This window comes from Sander vitreus, chromosome 17 (assembly GCF_031162955.1).
Source record: "Sander vitreus isolate 19-12246 chromosome 17, sanVit1, whole genome shotgun sequence".
Classification (NCBI taxonomy): Eukaryota; Metazoa; Chordata; class Actinopteri; order Perciformes; family Percidae; genus Sander; species Sander vitreus.
In genome coordinates this window covers 20,032,810-20,054,847 of record NC_135871.1, presented here as the reverse complement: position 1 = coordinate 20,054,847, position 22,038 = coordinate 20,032,810, and the positions used below count along the sequence as shown (strand labels likewise).

Below are 22,038 nucleotides of genomic sequence, written 5' to 3'. Positions count from 1 at the left end.
GCCAATAATAATGACGACATAAGCCTTTAAAGTGAGAGACCTCTGAAGAAGTAGGTATTATAAAAAGGTGGCAGGTACTTTAAGTTTGTGTCAGCAAATTGGACAGACATAAGAGAGACATGATAGGAAATCCCAGGGAGGAACACACTTTTCTATCTGTCTGCATTGCAGGTCCTGGGACATTTTCTCCTGACATCATATCCTCTGGTCACTGCTGGGTTATTGGCCAGGGATATTCCATGTCTAGACTTCCTGTCATTTTGTTTGGGGCTGGGGGGGCATTACACAGATGTTTACCTAACGTGCTTGTCTTCTTGCTGTAAAACAAAAGCACATAAAAAAAACACATCTATGGACATTCAAAACAATGAAGTTTGAAAGAGAACTTCAGTAAAATGGTTCTGAAATGTGATGCAGGAAGTGAGCACGGGGGAGCGAGTTCAACTTCTAAAGAGTATCTGGAAACTTTGCAGCTTATTCAGATCTTTGATCTGTCAAAGTGAAATGTCTTCCACAGAAATCTTGCTTAAAAGTACAAAGCATTCATTAATAAGCTAAAATAAACAAAGACATACGAGTGCAGGTTGTACATTTATTTCATGTACATTCTGTTAGAAGAAAGGCCTTGTATTCTTGCTCCTTCACAAACAGCTCATACAAAACAGTCACTTAGAAAAATATACATTGATATTATAACTGAAAACTTGAGATTCAGTGTTTAATTCAAATTTACAATTTGCATATTAAGAAACTACACACACACACACAAAAAAAGGTCAGAAAAGGTGGCTTCGATTGAGGCTAGAGAACCGGTAGAGCAAGCATCCAAAAGAAGGAACTGTCATTTTTCCAACTCCTCAAAGCTTTTTGAGCCTACATTCAACAACAAAAAAAATATTCTGATTTTCATGAGTGCACAAAAGACGAAGAGGAGGGTCAAGGGTAAGTCTGTGAGAAGATATTTCTTCCTGTTGTTTACCCCTCCCTGTTTAACCCCATCCTTGACGCGCCCACTTTCTCTGTAAAAAAAAATAAAAACTCAAGCTAAATACAGGAGAGCCCAGCTACTGCTACAGTACTACACACCAGGGTTAGCTGACTTTGGAAAGATCATCAGGTTGAAAAGACAGTGGGGCCTGGGAGGTTTTTCTTTAAGACTGTCACTTTCCTAATCCTGAGTGAGGCTGAAAACCCAATTAAAAAACAACAACAACTAAGGTCACTGCTTTTTGATTCAAACAGTAAGAATGTTCAAGGTAAATGTGTCATTAAAAAGGCAGCCGGTAACGACATACTTAATCCTTTATCATCTATATCACTTTCCTTGTCTTTCCCTTTCAAAGTCGACTCCTGCACTCTTTTCCTCACAGCCCTTCTTAATAGCCATCTCTTGGTACATCATCAATGTCCAGTAACTTTCTACAATAGTGCAGACACAGGCTTTTAAATTCTCCTATAAAATGTTCAGTTTCTCTCAATCTGGTCAAGATCCAGCTCTCCCCCCAGCTGGAAAATGTCCCTCTGTATCCCACAATCACCCTTCCAGAGGGTGCGTTTACCGCCCACGATGCCTTCAGGAGAGCCGGGCCGCGAGTCCACGCTACAAGCCGAGTCGCTATCCAGCTCCTCGTAGGATGAATCATCTTCCTCGTCATCTCTTGCCACTTCCTGTCGGGACTCCAGTCCCAGCTCGTGCACAGCAGTGAAGTCTGAATCTGGTTGGCTGGAGGTGACAGAGGTGGGAGGGAGCAGGCTTGATTGGCAGCCGTCGGTGGCCGAGAATCCAGGGCAACTCAAGCTCTGAAAAGTCTGAAGTTTCTGTATAGAGGAGACAAAGAGGGAAAATAGATGTTGGTTTGTACATCTCAACTCATGTTCACTTTCTGGCTTTACTCTAATGAGGCTTTTAAAGTAGAGGGGTTTGTCAGGGGGGATTTCAAGCTCAGGGGTTTCCATGTGTCAAGTTTCAAATTGGGTTTCAGCTGGCGTTCACTTTCTTCGACGGCATGTGAACATGTAAACACACAAGCACACAAGTACACACCCAAGCCACTGAAGAACGTACACAAAACCTTCTTGCTTCAGAGAAAACACAAAGCATTTGCAACCCACAAAAGGTATCTTGTTTCAAACTGTGCTCTAGGCCTATTTATCACTGTGGAAGCCACTGTGAAACACATGCAGCATGACTGGAAACCGAAACTTGTATAGTGGTTACAATGTTTTGTAGTTCTGCACTCTGGGGAGACTCAGGGATAATCCAAATGTGAACAATGTTTTTGCTCTAACACTTGACCTTTGAGAAATTTAATTCACTTAGAAGTTGTCTTTCATGCTCCAATTCCACCCCAAATTCCTCTCTGCAACAAAGAAAGGCAGTCGTGCAGCAGAGTGAAGGGGTTAATGATCTCTGGAGTGCCCCAGCAGCAGATGTTGGAGGCATGGAGGTGAATAGAGAGAGTTTTTCTCTATAGAGCCTCGGCTTACATGACGGACACCTCTAATGTTCCCTAGTGTGTTAGGACATTGCTTTTCCTGTTACAATGAGCTTGGAGTCTCCCTTTCTTCAGTCTCACTTTAGTAGGCTCACTTTTTTCCCTGCCATGCTTTAGCACAGCCCAAAAGAAAACTATAATGCAGGATTTTAGCTGTCCGAGTTAAACATTTGCTGGATTAACTTTACATGTAAACTACTCAAATGCAGAATACCTCATCTGCAAATGCTTGTGGTGCTCATGTGAGGAGTAGGAGGCCTTTTTGCTGTAGTTACCCCACTGGAGTGGAAATTGGGATTTCAGAGACCTCGCTCTGTGTGTTCAACCCACAGTATTACCCCACTACTAATTATCACAGCAGAGGAGGAGACGAGAAGAAAGGAGGGGGAGAGGCAGCTTCTCGACAACATGCTTTCTATTAAATCTACCGAGGCTGACTGCCATTTGGGTGGGTGTGGCGCCTGGCGTTAGGTTGGTGGAGCAGGGTTAGATTTCTGCTATGTACCCAGCTTTGCCATTTCTTTCCTGACTGCACAGGGACCCGCAAACACACATTCAAGCAATGGCTCAACTAACACACCCCCTTTTACCACCTCTACTGCTAACACAACTAAGTCAAAGAGAGCCTTCCATTTGTCTTTAAAATGTACAACTGAAGTTGTTAATTGTACTGGACACTGGGGTTACAAAGATGATACACACATATAATCTGATAGCAGATAACATTCCCCATCTGACAGCTCACCACACCCACTATGCCGAGGAAAAAACAACGAAGGGCCAAGGTGAAAGGGCTGTCAGGGATGAAAATGAGGCAGGGGACACAGAAGAGAACTGATACACGCTGACAGGAATGATAAGCATGACATGCATCCCCAGAATTCACACCTGCCTTCATTGAAGGGGTTGAGGAATCTAAAGGCTAAATCACACCATATTCCACTGACAACACACCCAAGTGACTTGTAGTATGTTGATCCTCACAATCCTTAACCCCTGCCCACCGAACCTCCAGCAGACTTTACAACAACCTTTATTCTATTAATTTAGATAGCCCATGTACGTACCGTAAGGTTTGCTGTGACGAATATGCACGGACTATTTTTTTCTTTGCATGGACTGTATTACTCATCCACATACCTATAAAATGGATAAAGTATGGTGGCAAGTGTGTGTAGGTGTGAGAAGAAGTAATAACTCTTAATTTACACCTTAAGGCAGGCCCGAGTGGGATGCCTTTTCAGCCTGAGAATGTTGTGGTGAAGGGGGTGATTGGGAGACAGGGTGTGAGCATAGCCATGGGAAAAGGAGAAAGAAGGAAAAAAAGAGAGAGTCAAATGCCAGAAATGATTGTGACATCTATAACTGCAGGTATAAATCCCTTCCACAAATCACGCAAAGAACCAAATTCCCATAAAAGACTGTCAAATTGAATCTGTTCTTGGTCGGTAAACATACACAGGTTGTAACCAGCTCTGCATTTTCACATTATCACTTCCTTTTCCAGACAGTTTGCCAGCTACTAGAACTTTCCTTTGGCTCTCACTAAGACAAACCACCTCTTTAACCTATGACAACTACGAGAATCTTCTTTAATGGGTGCTTAATTTACATGACATAGTACAACCCTGCTTGTTTAGGTAGCTGGCCACACTAGATAAAGCCTTTAACCTGGACTGGTTATTGACAAGGAGACTAACATCAAGTTAAGTCTGTGTAGCATGGGAAGAGAAAGAGAAGTGAGAGAGTAAATGTGCTGTATGTGCTGTATGTGCTGTGTTGCTGCTTACTTTCCTTGCTCCAGGCATGCAAGATAGTGAGAGAGTAAACACAGTAACAGTAGATTCTGAAATGATTCATCTGAGTACATGCAATTACTCAAGTCTAAAGGTGAGAAACATTGGCTCTGCTTGTTAACTGCTCAGAACAGAGACTTCTGCAGAGGTCTGATCTGCTTTCAAGAATTGCTGTGACCAGAGGTAACGTAAAACTAACTCCATGTGTGCGTTTGTGTATCTGTGCTTGTATGTTTGATCACAATGCTTGATTTTCCCTTCTTAGCAGCTGGCATGACTAGAGGAAACATGCTCACTAGGCTCCATTACCAAAGCCTTGTTGATCCAACCCTGGCTAGGTCCTGAGAGTGACTGGCTGGGAAAACAAATCTTTGGGAAAAGGAAGGGAGGGGTAGAGGGATAAATTGATGGTACTCTCTAATAAGAGAACACGAAAAGGACAATATTTCCATCCAAGGAGGTATGATGAAGGAAGATTCCAGCATATCATATGAATGATATGAGTGCAAGAAAGCAGGAATATATAGTCAGAGTACAGGTTTGTTATCAGTGCCTGCGGTTGTTGCTATAGCTTTTTTGCAGAATTTCAAGAGCATTCGAACGAATAATGAAGCAGGATGTGAAAAAAAATCAAGACTCTCTGGGCTCCCTAAAAACAGAGCACTGCCAAGCATTAAAACAGTGAATGTCATTAAAATATTTCTACGGTTCTATTTTGAGATTTGGTTTGTCCAGGGGTCATTTTTACTCTCTGGCTGTTCCACTACTTTCTCTGACCTTATGAAAGAACAAAGTCTTGTCGTGGGGAAAGCAAATCGGAGCTCTGTGCATCCGAATATCGCCACTATTAAGCCGATTTGGTTGCTGTAACTGCCTGATAGTAGACAGAGGGCAAAAGAAAGAGATGAAGCAGTACAGGGAATAAAAGATGGAAATACAGCTCAGAAGCTGCAGAGAGGAAGCAAATGAACGGTGATGGGTCCAACCTTTGGATGGGCTGTTTACCCAACAGGGTAAATGAAATGATAAACCAAAGCAAGGCTTGATAGAGCGTGGCGCTCGGCAGCGTGACCAAACATGAGGAATGCCTCTTAGTGAACACCACTACCTGAGCTGGAGGGAAGGAGGCCTGAGATCACTTAGCCCTGAAGCTTCGGAACGACGGAAACCAGACACTTAATTCAGCTTGATTTAATGCAGTCCCCGATCAGACTCAGAAAGAGACATGCCCAGTTATGTATAAGGATCTCTTGAACTTCCCTTGGTCTAAGAACAAAAAGGTGTTTGTCTGTGTGGTGAGTGCATTTGGCCCAGGGTTTAACTAAATGCAATAGAGGACAATTTGCAGCATCAAAGCAAGATTAGAAATAAGCTGATGCTGATTTATGTTTAATCAGTGGGAAGTAAAGTGATATTAAACTCTTTGAAATGAGTCAAATCAAATAAATATGAGTGTGTGTGTGCTTGTCAACATGTGTTCAACATTTCCAGCTAACCTGAGTCATCTTTGCCAGGTTCAGGGAGGGTCGCTGCTCCTGGGCATCTTCTGGTCTTCTTCGCTTCATACCAATCTTTTTGTCGTTCAGCACACAGGGCTGGGACTTGCTCCGAGACAGACACCCCGTGCCCCTGGATCTGAGGCCGGCTCGCCTCCCCAATTCTGGGGTGGAGTCTGGAGAGCTGGCCTCTGACGCCTCCTCCCTCTGGAGCTCTGGCAGGCTGATCTGCTCGTGGGAGAGGGAGAGGGGCCTGAGGAAGTGGTGATTGTGGGAGTGGTGATGATGCAAGGAAGAAGAGGTAGGGGAGACTGGAGAGGCAGTGAATTGAGGCTGGAGAGGCAGTCGCTGGTTGAAGAATGGCAGATCCAGGGCTCCATCTGAGGGGTTTCTGGAGCGGGAGGGCAAACTGAAGCTGGAGCTACGCTGCATGGTTGGAAAATGACCGCTAGAGAACCCCCCTCCTCCTCGCACACTTCCTCCACTGTGGCACCTTCGTTTCTCCACCGTTGTCCACACTCTGGAGCCTTGGGGCCTCCAAGATGAGCGGAACCCACTGAGTTCATCCGAGAACGACAGGGAGCGACACTGACGCTTGCTCGGGGGTGCGGTGGGAGCTTGGCTAGTTGCTGTAGTGGTGTAATGAGCAATGGTGGATGTGGTGTGGGAGTGGGAGTGGGGGGTGGTTATGCCGCTGTTGCAGAGGCTGAGATCTCTTATCAGACTGGTGATTGCTGTGGCGCTGCCTGGCCCCTTGGTCCAGTGCCAGCTCCCCGGCTCTGGCATCACATCCCATAGGCTCTCCAGACTGGCACCAGACTGGCAGGGAGCTCTCTGCTGGATTGCACAGCTTTGCCCCAGGTCCAGCCACCTATCTGCCTCTGCAATATTAAAAACATATAAACTAATATTAAACTCATGTATGTGTTACCTTATAAGTAATGATTTGCAAAATGTGTATTATGTTCATTACAGGATGATGAATTCTAGCTTAAAGAAAGACAATATTGTCAGGAAGGAAGGAACATTTAATACCTAACCACACAGACACAAACAAACAAGCTTAAGGCAAGAGGGAATGGTTACGGTTAGGATAAGATGGAGATTAGCAAGAGCGCCTTGGTAGCAGAGTGGTGACAGCGTATGCTAATGTCCTTGGTTCAATTGCAGCAGTGGGACCTTGTTGCATGTCATACTCCCTCTCTCCCTCCCCCATTTCCAGTCTGCCTCTACACTTTCTTGTGTCCAATAAAGGCGAAAAATGCCAAAAAGATCATCTTTAACATGGAGATTAGGTTCTGGTAATTGCAGCAGGGAAGAAACTCAAAATACATTTAAAGTCTTTTAGGGCAGTTAGGGAGCAAACAAATCAACAGGAAATCATGAGCGTTGATGAATCTAAAAAAAAAAATTGCCATCAGTCATTTGTCTTATGATAAATGACAAGATTAAGCCTAGAGGACATAACACTGCAGCTGTTCAAACCAGGGCTGCTCATGTGTAACTGAACTGAAAGCTGACAGCAAGATGAAAAAAAAAGACTTTTCAATGCATTTTAAGACATTATTTTATTGTACGTCTGAAGAAGCTAGTTGTTTTTTATGAAAAATATGGTAGCGCTCATTATGGTATACTGGTTTAGTGGCCGGTAGCTTGACTCAACAAGATCACTATGTGCTATGACTTGATTCTTTTTCACATAAACAGCTAGGAGGACATGAAGTGAAACCTCAGCTGTAAGTTGTAATGGCAACATACTTTTAGCATTAGAATCAAGTTCCTGTCTCCATTACATTCGGGGTTAGTTACAGTAAAAAAACAACAGAAATGTCTTCCGTAGAAATTCTACATCACCAATGAAATCTGACTGTTCCTCAGTACAAAGCAAGTCTTTCCCACTAATCTTATGGACAATGTTTCTGAGGTATCCTTTGGACAAGCAACATCTGCACTCCTGACCTTTCTAAAAACCTGGACCTGCAAGACTGCCGTTTCTAAAAAACCTGAGCTACATATTACAATAAGAATCAGCCAGTGAAACAGTTGGCAAGGCAGTCCCACTAGTCAAGTGGTCAGCAGGATATGCTTTGAAAAGTAGTATGACTTGCCAGCTGTCTCACCATCCGCACAAAAGAGTCTATCACACAGTTGTGGGAGATAATACACCTACAGTGAAGTGCCATAGTGGCTTGAGCTACTAAGCCAAGTGGTCCAGTCGTGAATCTATTAAAGCTTTTTGGCAAAAAAAAGGCTTTTTGCTGAGCCAAAATCCCATCCTTTTGGATGCTTGTCTCGAATTTTGGCATGCTCTCTCACAGACTGGTGGACGGAAATCATTGTTTTGGGTGGACAAACAATGTAAGGGGGCTACAGTGACGACCTGACAGGAATGTTAGGAAAACAACTTAACAAAGGGAGAAAGGGATGAACTTCAAAAGGCCACCCTTTGAAAGCTAGAGTGTTAGCTAGAGCCAAGTGCTGGTTGAACTAACAAGACATGCTACACAATGTTAATGTCAACATTAACAGTGAAAACAGAACGCCACGCTCCTCCCTGTGATGTCACCACATCCACCTCAAAAGAAAGAGGATAGTGAGTGATAGCGTGGGGCTTGAATTTACAGTAGCATGTCTTTTAACACAGGGGGCAATTACTGCAACACTAACAGAGCCAAAGGGAAATTGTTGACATAGGCAACAGCATATTCAATTACAGTTCACTCCCATGAGAGTGGTGTGCAACGTTGTGAGGAGGCAGGTGCACCCTAATCATGAGAGGGAGATGAGTGACTGGCAGAGAAAGGGAGAAGTGAGAAATCGAGTGGATAAACAATGAGACGGTTATAGTGGGGGTCGCTGATTTTGATGGTTCAATTTATCAAGGGATTAAAAGGCAATCCATGATGCTATTACATTTTTTAAATTATGTTATGACAAAGGATCCCACCATTATTACTGTCCAGATCTTGAGTGACTCGGCAAGACAGAAAGATGGGAATTTTTGGGAAGCAAAGACAAATGGAGATAACCCACCCACAGTCCCACAGGAGAGGAGGGTGGTCCCTCTGCTCATGGTGTGGAGCTCATGCTGTGGAAGACAGGCACACAGGGAGACAAAATGAACAAAAAAGTGCAGGACAAAAGTACAGCATGTTTATCATCAAACCATAATCAAATGAGAAGATCGATTTCATCTCTGCACGTTTAATACCCCTGTAGGTCCAGACAGTGGTGAGAAGAACTAAAGCAAAGCACATTCACTTAAGTGCAATTCTTTATTTGATTATTATGAGTTACTTTGCATATTAAAAGTTTATAAATCCTATAATGAGCACCTAAAAAACAATGGTTAAAGTAGCTCCACCTCAACCAGATACAACTTTGAATTGCTTACATAAAGCTGCCCTAATCAATATCTTTATAGTAACAATACGTGGTGGCCACCGGGAGCCGCCCACTTTGAGCTTAATTTTGGTTCTTCAGAAACCTGTGTGACATCACAGAGACTACGTCCATATGTTATAGTCTATGGTGTCACCTGAAAACATTTTTGGTTGTGTTGTGCGCTTCTTGCAGCGCTTTTTCTAAATGCTGCGCATGTGTTGTCATATTGCTAATTATGTTTCTTCATTGGGTTGGGTTGTGTCTATTTGCATGTTTTCTTAATTTGCAGTGCGCTAAGCTCTCATGACCACCATAAGAACAGATCAAATGACTGTTTAACTTCCATTTATCTGGTGGACAGAAACACAAATCCAATCTGTAGGCTACGGTTTGGTGTTTTAGTGAACTTGTTAGCAGTTATTGGAGTTTAAAGTGAAAATTGCAAGAATTTATCGTGTTTCAGAGTACTTTTATACTGCCATATTGCCACACTTCTGCAATAAGGCCATCTTAGAAAAGGTTAAAAACAAGAGAAACTGTTAACGTATGCTAGCTCTGACATACATGGCTTTATTATGTGTAACACAATAAGCATGTTTCTTCACTAATGCCATGCTATCTTTGTAAGAGTAAGTGTGTAAGGCCAGACTCCGTTTAGTCAAAATTTAGGCTACCTCAACTTTTAAGATGTTGCTGGAAAATAATTCTACCCTGTAGAGAGTCATATAACAAACTTCACACCACGCCTGTTTCATACTCTTTTTATAAAGAAGTAATGACATTTAGGGAGGATCAAACAGTTTTGTCTACAGATGCCGATCTTCTAATCCGACACCTATCCTCTTTCACAATTCATTTCTTGCAACAGGATGGTGTCTCTGTGCACCAAAGGACAAAAGGGAATGCCATGATACATTGCTCTGACTCACCTGCAGGTTGTCACAACAAAAAAATACAAGGCATATAATCTAAAACAAAGGCTATTATATTGCAGAAGATGATTAAATGAAACAATTAATACACTAAAACGTAGGCCTTTAACTTTGTTAACTCGAGTGAAAGGTTATATTAAGCTAGGTCAACGGACAACTTAACTGTCCAAAAGCCTTCATATATTGACTGATTTAGTTTACAGCCAAGAAGAAGGAGAGAAAATATTTTAGCTGACTTTTCTGTCAAATTAAAAATAAGCCTTCTAATTACTGTCAAATTTACATGTTAACATACTATATTGTCAAACCTAGCTTTTCCACTGGACAACCAGATGCTAACGGCTGTGCAGTGGGCCCACTGGTTAGCAAAATACTTATTTCTTAACCCACAATATCTTGTTCCATTTCCTGCCTAACACATGTTAAATACTCAACATTCAAGCTAATATAATTGGCTATGAGTTCTAAGAATTTTTGTGTTAATCTTTTACTTTTGACTGAGCTACGTTAGGCTAGCTTTAACCTCCTGTTGAGTCAACATTGAACTAAATTCATCCTGGACCTCTTGGTACTAAACGCGAGTAGAAGAGTAAGTTGGAGTTGCGGGTAAGACAGCCACTAAAGTATAAAAAAAGCTTAGTCTTCATTTCACTGTAACATCAATGACAGCTAAAGACAGCTAAAGATAAAATGTTGTGCAAGTGATAAAACTTTGTGCAAGTAAGTGTAGGCAACTAAATGGGGCATCTGCACATGCACTGATGTAATATAATCACTGACCTATTTATTTTGCTGACTACTGCCTATCATGTGAAACACTCTGCAGATCCTGAACTGTAACAATAGTTAACAACTGGTTTGCTTTGTGTGAAACTCAATAGGTCAAGTTTCTCTCACCAGCCGTCTATCGGTGTTCTTGGACCTTACATCATTGACACCCTTCTTCTTTTCCAGTGTTTTCACGAAAATGATCACCATGGTAACACACAGCTCTGCTCCAGTCTGTACAGATGCAGGAGAAGGCCACAGGCAGCCATCTTAGATGAGGGTGGAGGGCAGCTGGTGTATTTGGGCGAAACAGACGACTGGTTGCGACGTCCCATCTGCAGAGCAGCCCTTAAGTGCTGATCTCTCAGTGGTATCTCTCGCACTTCAGCCGATCCCTGTGTTGACGGAAAGAAATGATAAAAATATCTCTTAAAATCTCTCTCTCTCTCTCTCTCTCTCTCCTGTGTTTTCTACAGAAAATTGCAACACAGCTATTTTCCACTTTGCCACACTGAGTCCACAGGTACAAAAGAATCCAGGTTTTGGGTGTGTCCAGCTGACAAGACGAGCAAAGAGATGGGCCAAAACACCGCTCAGGTTTAAACATAGCCTAAAGCAGTGGTAGGCAGAGAGCGGTCAGTCGGCCAAAAAATATTTGTCCCTGACTTTGACTTTGGTTTTATCCACCATCCTTCGATCCTTCCTTCGTGTTTACTTATTGTTACTTCACTTGAACTTCATTCACAGATTCTGGATTCTTCAATGAGGGAGAAGGAGATTTTTTAACTAAGTAAATAACCTCTTTTGTTCATAGTTTTACTGCTGACATAGTTGAAAAAAAGAAGTGCTGATTGTGTTTAACATTTACCATACACTTATAGCCACTTAACCACTCAGTTCTCCTACATGCCTAAAGCTACAGTCTTTGTAAACAAAACATGCTGGCATATGCTAAAAATTTTCCTTACCCTTGTAAATAATAGAACATTTGGCATGTCAACATAATCCACAGAACATATGGGAATCTAAACATGCTGTAACAGAAAACAAGGTTTAGCTGATCCGGGAAAAGGCATCACTCACAGCACATGATTACAGATGTGGCTAAGAAGCATGAATAGAAAAGGAACATATATATATATGGAGCTGCAGTTGCCTCATCGACTGCCTGCGTCCGCAGATGGTAAAGCACAGACAGTAGCTGCTGCAGTAAACACAAACTCTCTCGTATATGTATATAGGCAATATATGTTAGGCAAATGGTCCATATACATATTGTCATGTCTTCTCTACCACTCTGATGTTATTTAATGCATGGGAAGGATCTAGGTAAATGATGGGCAGGTCCAGTTACGCTTTCTGTATCCTTAAAAAAAAAAAAGAGCTTGAGCTTCTCTCCTTTGTTAGCCAACCACCAAACACACTGACAGCATCCAATTAGAGAGTACCAGTATGGTTCAGTTCCCCCCACAATCAACTGTTGGATAATGACAGCTTTCTGCTGTGGAGCAACACATATGTTATCCTGCCCTTGTAACATGTGGTTTTATGTTTAGTGAGAAGTGAGGGTGGTTGCACTTATACAGTATAACATGCTTCAGAGAGAAGGATGCAAGTGTGCACTGGGTAATTAATGAGTTTTGTGGGAGAGTGACATGTGCAGAGAAGAAAAGAGGGACACATCATAAAAGAGAAGATGGGCAGGTTGTTTGACAGGGATTTAATAAAGAAATGTATCAGTCTAGTCTTCACTATGTCATATCTATCGCTTCCATTTTCTCCAGCCCAATTACTACATAAAGACAATAAATGTTTCATGTAGGACTGCCCCAAACCAACTGCTAGCATATGACTCCCATTATCTCCATTTATCCCAGAGAGTCAGTGGAGCACAACTAGGCCTCCGCAGGCAAGAGGGGCTGGTGCTGGTGGTGGGAGTCAGAGGAGAAGGGAATGTTCTTCTTGATCAGTTTTACAGATTACTTTACTGATTAGGACTGACACTGAGTAATGGGCGCGGCAATGTAGCAGGGTTTGTGTGAGTGTGTAAGTTAGACAGAGTGGGAGTTGAGGAGCATGACGTTCATGTTACAGTGTGCTGTTTGACTGAAGTGTGACGTGTTCCATCCAAGCGGCACCTCGACAGTGAGAATAAGCATGTGTGTCTGTACATGTGTGTATGTCTACGCTAACCTGCACTGGTGTGCATGTGTGGTGTGTAGCGACTGGCAAGTGGGGTCATGGGAGAGGGCAGAACGAGTGTGAAGTCAACCCTTGAGCCATGTTTAACTAATGAACCGGCTCCTCATGATGGGGAAAACGGAGCTAAATGGAGAGCGAACTGTAGAGCACTTGTGTGGAGCCTCTATTGATTAGATCACATTTTCAGTCTTCTTGTTGGCTACATCTCACTGTTGCTGTCATACTAAAGAAAATCCAGGAAGAGATCAGTTTGCAGGACACCTCACCTTCAAGTACTCCCTAATATCGTACACAAATCATTTCTCATATCTCAAATGAAGCATGTAATTTTCAGGACAGCTGGCACATTTTCCAGTTAGAAACTCGGCAGTAAAGATCAATGACAAACCAGCAAGTACTGTTTTGAAGTTAAACAGACTCATGTAGTCATCTACTGTACTTATCATACATCCTACTTGCAATAACATCTGCCTCAAGCAAATGTCTACCGAGATGTTATGTCAAATCTGGTCTCTGTAATTGAGCAGTTGTCACTTTTGATTTGAACTAAACTGAATAAAAGCTTATAAATAAATGGAAATTATGAAATGGTTTGGGCCTATAGAACATACATTTGACCTCCATAGTGGACTCAAATCTAATGGTAATTCAAGTCAGATCTGTGTACTCAGGAGTGCAAACAGCAGCTCTTGGCTCACAATAGCCAATGACTCAGGAGGGCACTAGAAAGGGCAGCGAAGATAATATGGCTTTTTGCCCAGGCTGTGATTTGTACAGGCAGATGAATAGAAGCCTATTTGGGGCCCCCTAAAGTTCTGTGACGGGGTGTTTGGTGTCCATCACCAATTGGCTCTGGTTACTGCATACTTGTGCGAAGTGCGTCTGGTGTCAAGACTTTGATCGGTGGCTGCAGCTAAAAGAAACCAACTCATTTCATACTAATGAAACAATGATAACCGAACACACTACAGAAACCCTGCATGGGTGATGCAAGTGAAACACTCTGTGCATATCAGAGTCTTATTTTTAAAAAGTTAAAAATGTGAATGATGAACTGAAATTTGTAGAGTTTTCTCTATTCAGACTGGCATTGCAAGAACGCATTTTATGGTGCAAGAAGCTGGATGTTGACATTGTTTTACGTAGTGGATATACTGTAGCCATGGGAAACAAACTTAAAACATCAAAAAGAAACATTTTGCAGTCAGGTTTTTTGTAGTCCGGGGTGAATAAAAGTAAGAGCCATTCTTTTGTGAAAGTCAGGGTGAACACACAGCCACCCCTCTCTCATATAATGAGGCCGGGGTCGTAAAAATGGTCCTAGGGAGGTCAAGACATACCACTGAATACTCTGGCCATCACCCTAGTACCCAGTGGCAGGGGTACACTGGCCAAACAACACACCATCAAACCACTGAGATCTTCAGAAGTGCATAAACAATGAAGAGCTCATTCAGTCAAACTTTATGCGTTGTCAGTAGTCAGGTTCTGACCTCCTGTTGCAAATTCCCCTGAACGTTTCGCTAACGACAGTGACCATTAACCTCTGCATTAACCTCTGCATAAATACAGCCCGCACTCAAAGTCCATACTTAATTAGCAATACAAAATTTAAAAAAATCATTTGCCTTTTTACTTTGGAATAGGAGCCGTTACCTTATGACAATAGCTCTGCAATGAAAGCAGAAGCAGGAATCATAACTCAAAATAAAAGTTTGAGAAATGCCCTTTCTCAAGAGTCAACCTGAGAGTCCATTTAATACTGCTGTTCTTCAAACTGCCTAGTTGGCAGGAAGACTAGTATAACACACATATGCAAGTGCACTTCCCTTTGCAGCATATGGGTTGATCTTGCATTGTGATCACATGCTGCTGCTGATTTGGGTGTGGAACGCAGTGACTATTACCAAATACATGAAGAGAGACAACCACATGTGATATCCTCAAAGCATTGTTACACAGAGTTCACATAAAATGCCTTATTGAGCACTCCTGCTTTCAAAAAAGAACAAAATAAACTAGTGCAACAAACATCCCATCATGATTTCACATTCACATGTATAGTAAGTAAGCTGCCTCATATAAAGTAAGTAGTGACTTGGCCCCATGTTTACTTATATGTGATAGCTTTAAGATAAGGCTAATGTTGTTACATTTACTGCCACAGAGCAGATTAGTAATGTACAACATGTAATGTCAAATTATCTAGTCACACCAGCAAGCATTAAAAGGATTTTTAAAAAGTTAAATCAATTCAAGATTTTGAATAGATATTCCTCTGACTTCCTTTAAGTCATACACTGTTTCCAGGAAATAAAAAAAGGTAGCCATAGCAACCAAACAAAACCGAGGATAACAGTGACAACTGGTGATATGAAAAAGGCACACATCACCCAGACAGTAAAGTAATATCTGAACAGCTCATCATTTCTTTATCAGTGTGTCTGTTTGTTATAGGAAACTGGACTATTGAACAAGGCCAGTTTTCTAAGCTGCAGCCCGCTGACATGCAACCTGCAAACACAACACAGCTTCTCTATTTAGGAAGCCTGACATTTATTTGGGGTCGACCCCTGTGTCTCAGACCAGGACTTATTTAACTGAAATCTTAAGAAGCTTGACAGGCGTAGGATCAGGTGTTTCAGTTTGAGTAAAGGGGGGTATGGGGCCTCTTGCCCCCTGGAGTGACCCTTGCATGCCACTACTCTCCATACATCAGGTACCCCACTAATTATACTATCCCCCCCTCGATCAATCCCTGCCTTTCCGCCTGTGGTTTCTTCCATTATCCATGAGTGCCTGTTCTGTGCACACTAACCAGAGCTCTAATCCATCAGGGATACATTACATGGGAGACTCCAGCGCTGCTAGCAATTCCCTGCAATTTCTCTGCTCTAAAGGCGACCACTCATATGTTGTGTAAGCAAGTGATGTTATACAGATTGTCACTACCAATAAACTAATAAAAATGACATTGCTGTGGTTACATAATACCATGTTGACGTTGTGGAGCTGTATTATGGGTAAGTTTAGTATGGGTGGGAAAAAGAAAACTGTATGAGCAGCATTCCACCGGTCCATTCATTCATTCATGAAGGGGCTCAGCTCACCATATGGACCCTCTGACTACTCAGCATAGAGTGTAGTAGAGGCTTAAAACCAATGCATTGGTTCAGGATTTGAAAGCCAATTGGTAGTGTGTCATGTTGGGGGTTTTCACTGTTTACATAGCTAATAATAGTGTGAAATTAAAAATCTGAGATCTCCATTCTGCAGGGCCAAAAGAGGAAGAACGAGTGTTGTCAAGAAGTTGTCGAAAACATAAATTTTAACTTCTGATCCTTTACATTTTTAATTTATAGAGCCGTTATACTCATGGGAAGGATTGTAATCAAATTATATCAAATCAAATCGTGATCAGAATATGTGATGTGATCTAATCATTGCTGAAAGACTACAGAAAATCAAATTACTGTTGGATTGAATTGTTAAACCCCTAATGTGCAGTGATAAGGTCCATATGCTGGGCAACAAAAAAGTAGCAACAACAGAAACCTTTTTGAACCCATATTTTAGTTTTACTGGGTAATAAATTGGATTAGCAGTGCCATTTTGGTCACCAACATACAAACTATAGATTGGCTTAAAAGTCTCTATTGCATTACTTATGTTAGATCCATAGACAGTATATAAGAATGGACCAACAGATCCCGTTGCTCTGGACAGAGACCAGTGAAGGCCATTAGAAGCACTTTTCCAGGTGAGCGCTGAGCATTACTGCGCAGCCTCCAACTGAGAGAGACGACGTAAATGTGACATGAGCAATCTGTCTGAAAGTTGTAAGTCTTCTGGTAGCTGTGCCAAGAGAAATCTCAATCATTCCCAATCTTGCAGAGACGGAGAGCGTAGGTATATGTAAGGAGATAACATGGACACAGGCTAATTATTGCTAACTAAAATGCTAGTTAACATTAGTAATTAAACGTAAACAGCTAATGTAAGTCAAAACTGCCTGCGAGCTTCTCCTGTACTATACGGTAATTCCTCTACTATGCGACAGTAAGTCGCGTGGTTATGACACAATCGTTAGCTTATTTTTACAAAAACGTCTACTACGGAGCCATAACGTGAGGTACAAGGTAATGGAGCTTTTTATACATTGTCGTGTTTCTTTAGAAATAAACAATGGACAAATAAAGTCTTTAAACGCTTCAAATGTAAAGTTATTTGCTGTCAAATGACGTCAAAATGAATGGCAGTCAATGGAATGCTAACGTCGGGTGATCGCTTTTTTAGCATCAAAATGGCGCAATAGGAGGTTTGAGCTCTGAAGCGAAGCTTATCCCCTTGGTTAGATCTCCATCTGCATCTACTTCCTGACATTCTTCAGTGAATCAGCTGATCTGCTGCCAGTAAGATAATCGGTTAAAAATCTTGCTGGTGTTCAGCCTTTTGCAGTTGTTTAGAATGACCTGCAGGTATATGTTAAACATGCTGACAGACTCAAATACAACTACTTAGAACCAAGAACCAATTAGAATATACCACAGAGGCCTACAGATGGGAGTTATGACAGATGTAGCCATGATAATTAGCCTTCTTTGTGCAAGCAGGATTGCCAGGACACATTGGCCATGTTTTCAAGCCTAGCCTCGCACAAAAGCCACTTTTGGAGGATGTTATACATTAAGTGTCAGGTTTGTATTAGGAAAAGCTGTTGCAGTGAACTGTAAAAGTCCTATAACGTGGAGGGGATGCTTACATTTTGTCACAACTGTGGGAAACAGATTCTAAAAATACAGGCTGTCTGTGCCAAAGACTTACAGAAGCTTTCATTTCTCTTTTTTCTCGGGATGCAATTGGGGGATTGTTTCACGAGACCTATCTACAAGCTACCTCCACATAACATGATTCAGTGAGGAGCTGACATTTTGAGAAGTCAACCCAAAGCTGCTCAGAAAAATAATAGGGGATGGAAAGAAAACTAAGACCCAGAGGGTAAAAAGTCACTTATTTGAGAGTCAAAAAGCAACAGCAGAGACAACTTCTTTTTTTCTTCCTTTTTTAACATAAATTGATTCCACACTATCTCCACATAGGAAAACCACAGTGGTTGTGTTGATGGGAGCCTTCCTATTGCATCCCAGAATGCTTTTCATCTCTAAGTAGAGTCTGGTGCCTGTCTTGGGGGGTTGGGGAGTGCTTCTCTGGTGTATGTGAGAATGGGTCTTTTCTTTCCTTTTCAGTTGCAGGCCTTTGGCTCTGTAGGCATCGAGACGCCAGACTAACAAATCTATCATGTTAATGAGGAAGGAATATACAAAATGAGCAATACGGAGTATACTGACACCATGAAATAATGCATGACAATAAAAAAGTATATAATAAAGTATGCGTTTTTAACTCCCTGAAGCAAAGTGGTATGAGTTTCAATGTGTCCGAAGCAGCAGTAGTTATGACTGCAGGTCACAGAGAAGAAAGGGAAGCTTCTTAAATGAATAGAGAGCGGCATAGAGGCGCACAGACAGGCATGTCGAACTATCCTTTTCTGGTAGCTTTGCATAATGCCTAGGGCCAGACAACAAGCAAAAGAAAGAGAGCCAAAAGTATAAGTGGAACAGAAAAAAGTGAAGCAAAATTAAACCACAGAAAAATCATACACAAGAGAGTTAAAAACAGAGAAACTGACAGTGTGGAAAGTGGCAGAGTGTGTGTGTGTGTGTGTGTGTGTTTGTGTGTGTGTGTGTACTGAGGAAGAGTTGAACACAGACGGAGAATGGACCAGTGGCTTGCTCAGCACACAGCTGCCTACAGACAGAATGGAGCTCTAATAGGGCCTTTCGCCTGCAACACAAAGGCCTTGCAAATGTGTGCGTCTTGAGCACACACTGGAGTGCAGAGCGATCCCCTTTAACCCTCTAACCCTAACCCTTCAAAAACCCACCGGCCTTAATTGCTCCCATAAATAATGTATATAGCGTGTCTAAAAACAACTCTACAGTACAACAATGCCAGAGCTGTTGTAATCGAGTACAATTGCAGTGCATAAAGTTGTGCTTCTCTATAACCATTAAAAGTAAAAAGCGATTACCAGCAATTGTGATGAGAATGTTACTTCCTCTTTAGTCAGATATTGGGCTGGGTTTCAAACCTCTTTTGAACAAAGGTTTCTGTAACACCATGCCATTGAATGTTTGATCAGAATATCTTTTTTAACATGGTCCGTAATCAGTTATTTCCAGATTCAAATAATGGTTTTGCTAATTTTAGACTAATTACTTCAAAAGTTCTTGCATTGCTGGTTTGTTTTATGGCAGTATTAAAACACTAATGTTAGCTCATTTGATTACATTAAAAAAGATTTTATAGAAAACAGATGTTTATATCTGTCAAAAGGTATCAAAAAAAAAAACATAATGCAACTCAGGTATTGGCACCACCAGTATAGAACATTCTCCACCCAGCCCTCATCAGATAAAATCAACAGCTACAGTAAACAAAACATTTGCAGGTTCACATGATACATTTTTTTGTTCACACCAAGCTGTAACATTCCAGCAGTGGTTTATTTAAAAAAATATATCAAAGCCAGGTATAGCCATCATAATCTTTCCAAAACTGGAATGGCACATCAGAAATACTCTAACCTGACCAGTGTTTGTGAGGCATTTAAACACACGCCCTTTTGTAATTAGACACTAGAGCTGACTTGTAATTAAATCTTTTAGTTTATCTGCTTCACTTCCAACCTGAACTTCAGCTACACCTTGAATTTTGGAGAGCATTATCTGAGCGGGATTCTTGAGAAAAATAGTAATTTCCTGTTTAGTTAACTAAACTAACCAGCCATCCCTGTCCTGTGAGTCAACGGCAACTGCTGCCATGGTGGCAGAAAGAAACAGTTCCAGGTATTTTTAATTAGGGGACCCTGATACCAAACCAGTTCTTTGTGATACTGTGTTTATAGTGTCCACAAATCAACTTACTGCTGTGCATATATTAGAGAGGGCAAAACATAAGCACCAACAGTTCCCTCCTCACCCACAGATGAAAGGAAACACTGACAAATATTCATATCCATATTCAGAGTGCCTTTGATTTGGATCTAAAGGCAATAAAGTAGTTTCAAAATGAGTACGCACCCTGTGCTGTGATTTAGGCAGATATCCAGCCACACATACATATAAAAAAACTATTGACTTTATTATTTATGTTCTTATCAGTTATCTCCATAGACTAATAATATACAGTCTATGGCTATCTCATCAACTCAGTTTCAGTTTGATAAATGTGTAATAGCATAAATTCAGTGTGTATGACTCATGTAATCACAACAATGGACTACAAAGAGTGTTATTTCATTGGGATCCAAGAATGCAGCCTTATATCTGAAAACAAACAAAATTGAGGAACAGCTATGCTCAGAAAAGAAAATCAGTAATTACAGAAGAAACAAAACCCTAAATGTGTGGTGGGAGATATGCAACCATGCCTTATGAGTCAAAGCACTAAGCTGCTCTCAATCTCTTCCCACAGGTTGTGGTGAGGAGCCGTATGTCAATATGAGCTGCAAAGCAGCCACACTGCCTCTCTCCACCTACACAGGTACTGTATTTGACAACAGCCTGGGCTTTATTACCATGGTTGATAGATGGAGGGGGGTTTTCTAGCTCACATAGCTTGGTTAATGTGTGCACCCTCTCTACAGCAGGTTATTAAGCAGCTACTTTTAATGCAGCAACAGGTTGGTCAGGCTGGGGAGCAAAACCCCACTCTACAACAGCTGATTTAGTCCAGACACGTTGTAGCCTAATAACTAAGCCGGAGTGACATCCACAGAGTGCTACACGCCACAATATGCACTATCTTGTGCCTAATCTGGTTTAAAGGTAGCAGAGATTGATTGACAATATGCAATTATATGCAATACAACAAAAAAGACAAGAACATTTACTTTTCTGTTTTGTGCCCCAGAGTAACCTAACAATGTTGTCATCTAACGTCCGTCCCAGAGGAAACCCAGTAAGAGTAACTCCACAGCAGTGGAAGAAGAAACATGATGATGAAGCCTGAACACGGTTATACTGATCATGTAGCTGAACAAATGCCCTACTACCTGGCCAGCAGCGGCTCTCTCGCAGTTAGGTCATCTTCAACAAAGGGAAAGCAGGAACAAATCACAAAAGTTTCTCGCAGTTGCAGCCGCCAGTTCCGCGTCGCCACCGCAGGACTGAGCCAGACTGCAAGCAGCTGAGAGCTCGCTGCTGCTTTCACCTTTCAGCTCTGATTGTAACAATATCCGTGTACAGACAAACCATATGGACGGGGGGAGAGCGGAAGACCAGTGACCGACTAGCAAACTTGTTTAACTACGGGAGTACCATGTTACTGTACAGTTAATTCCTTATAGGTTAATTATTAACTAAAAACAACAAAACTCTAAGTGCGTGACAACACACGGCTCAGCGCTTTATTTAAAACAAACATCCCCCACCCCTTTCGAGTTGGTATGTTCCCCTGCGTTCCTCCCTCAGGCATTTACAATACTCATGTGGTACTTCGTATTACTATGCCATGCTTTTCATTGATGTTAATTAAGCAAATAGGCGTTGTTGTCATCCCAGTACTACAAAGAAAGCTACATTTACACTAATTAACCAACCAACGAAGTTGCTTCTTTGCCTCTTGGTCGTTCCTGTCTCGGTTGTAGCCAGCCTAAACAATGACCCAGACATGAATCGAAAAAGTTAGACATCGATAAAAAAAAAATAACGGACTTTAAAGTCTCAACGAACTTAATATATGTTGCTGCAATGTAGCCACGGTAGTAAATACTCAAAGGGCAGAGTGTGAAAAGGGCTGAAATGCCTCGAAAGAGGAAATCTTTCCCACTTCCACGTTGGCTCTCCTGCATTGGAAAACGTCAATGCTACATGGAGAAGTAATTCAATCAATCCAAGAAAAA

At 41.7% G+C, this 22,038-nt stretch overlaps 1 protein-coding gene across 4 annotated transcripts; it reads right to left on the bottom strand.

The window, feature by feature from the left end:
• Positions 1-578: 578 nt before the first annotated feature.
• Positions 579-21,346, bottom strand: LOC144532324 (protein FAM53B-like). 4 transcript variants are annotated; one of them, XM_078273020.1, is made up of 5 exons: positions 21,190-21,346; positions 11,031-11,266; positions 8,821-8,875; positions 5,788-6,668; positions 579-1,818 (listed from the first exon to the last, which is right to left on the bottom strand). In XM_078273020.1, exons 2-5 carry the CDS (start codon positions 11,079-11,081, stop codon positions 1,465-1,467), a joined length of 1,341 nt encoding a protein of 446 aa, XP_078129146.1. In that variant the 5' UTR covers positions 11,082-11,266; positions 21,190-21,346; the 3' UTR covers positions 579-1,464. The 4 variants fall into 4 exon arrangements, with proteins under 4 accessions (XP_078129146.1, XP_078129144.1, XP_078129145.1 ...); XM_078273018.1 differs by having other exon boundaries at positions 11,001-11,266; positions 21,190-21,345; XM_078273019.1 differs by lacking the exon at positions 21,190-21,346 and adding an exon at positions 21,028-21,170 and having other exon boundaries at positions 11,001-11,266.
• Positions 21,347-22,038: the final 692 nt, after the last annotated feature.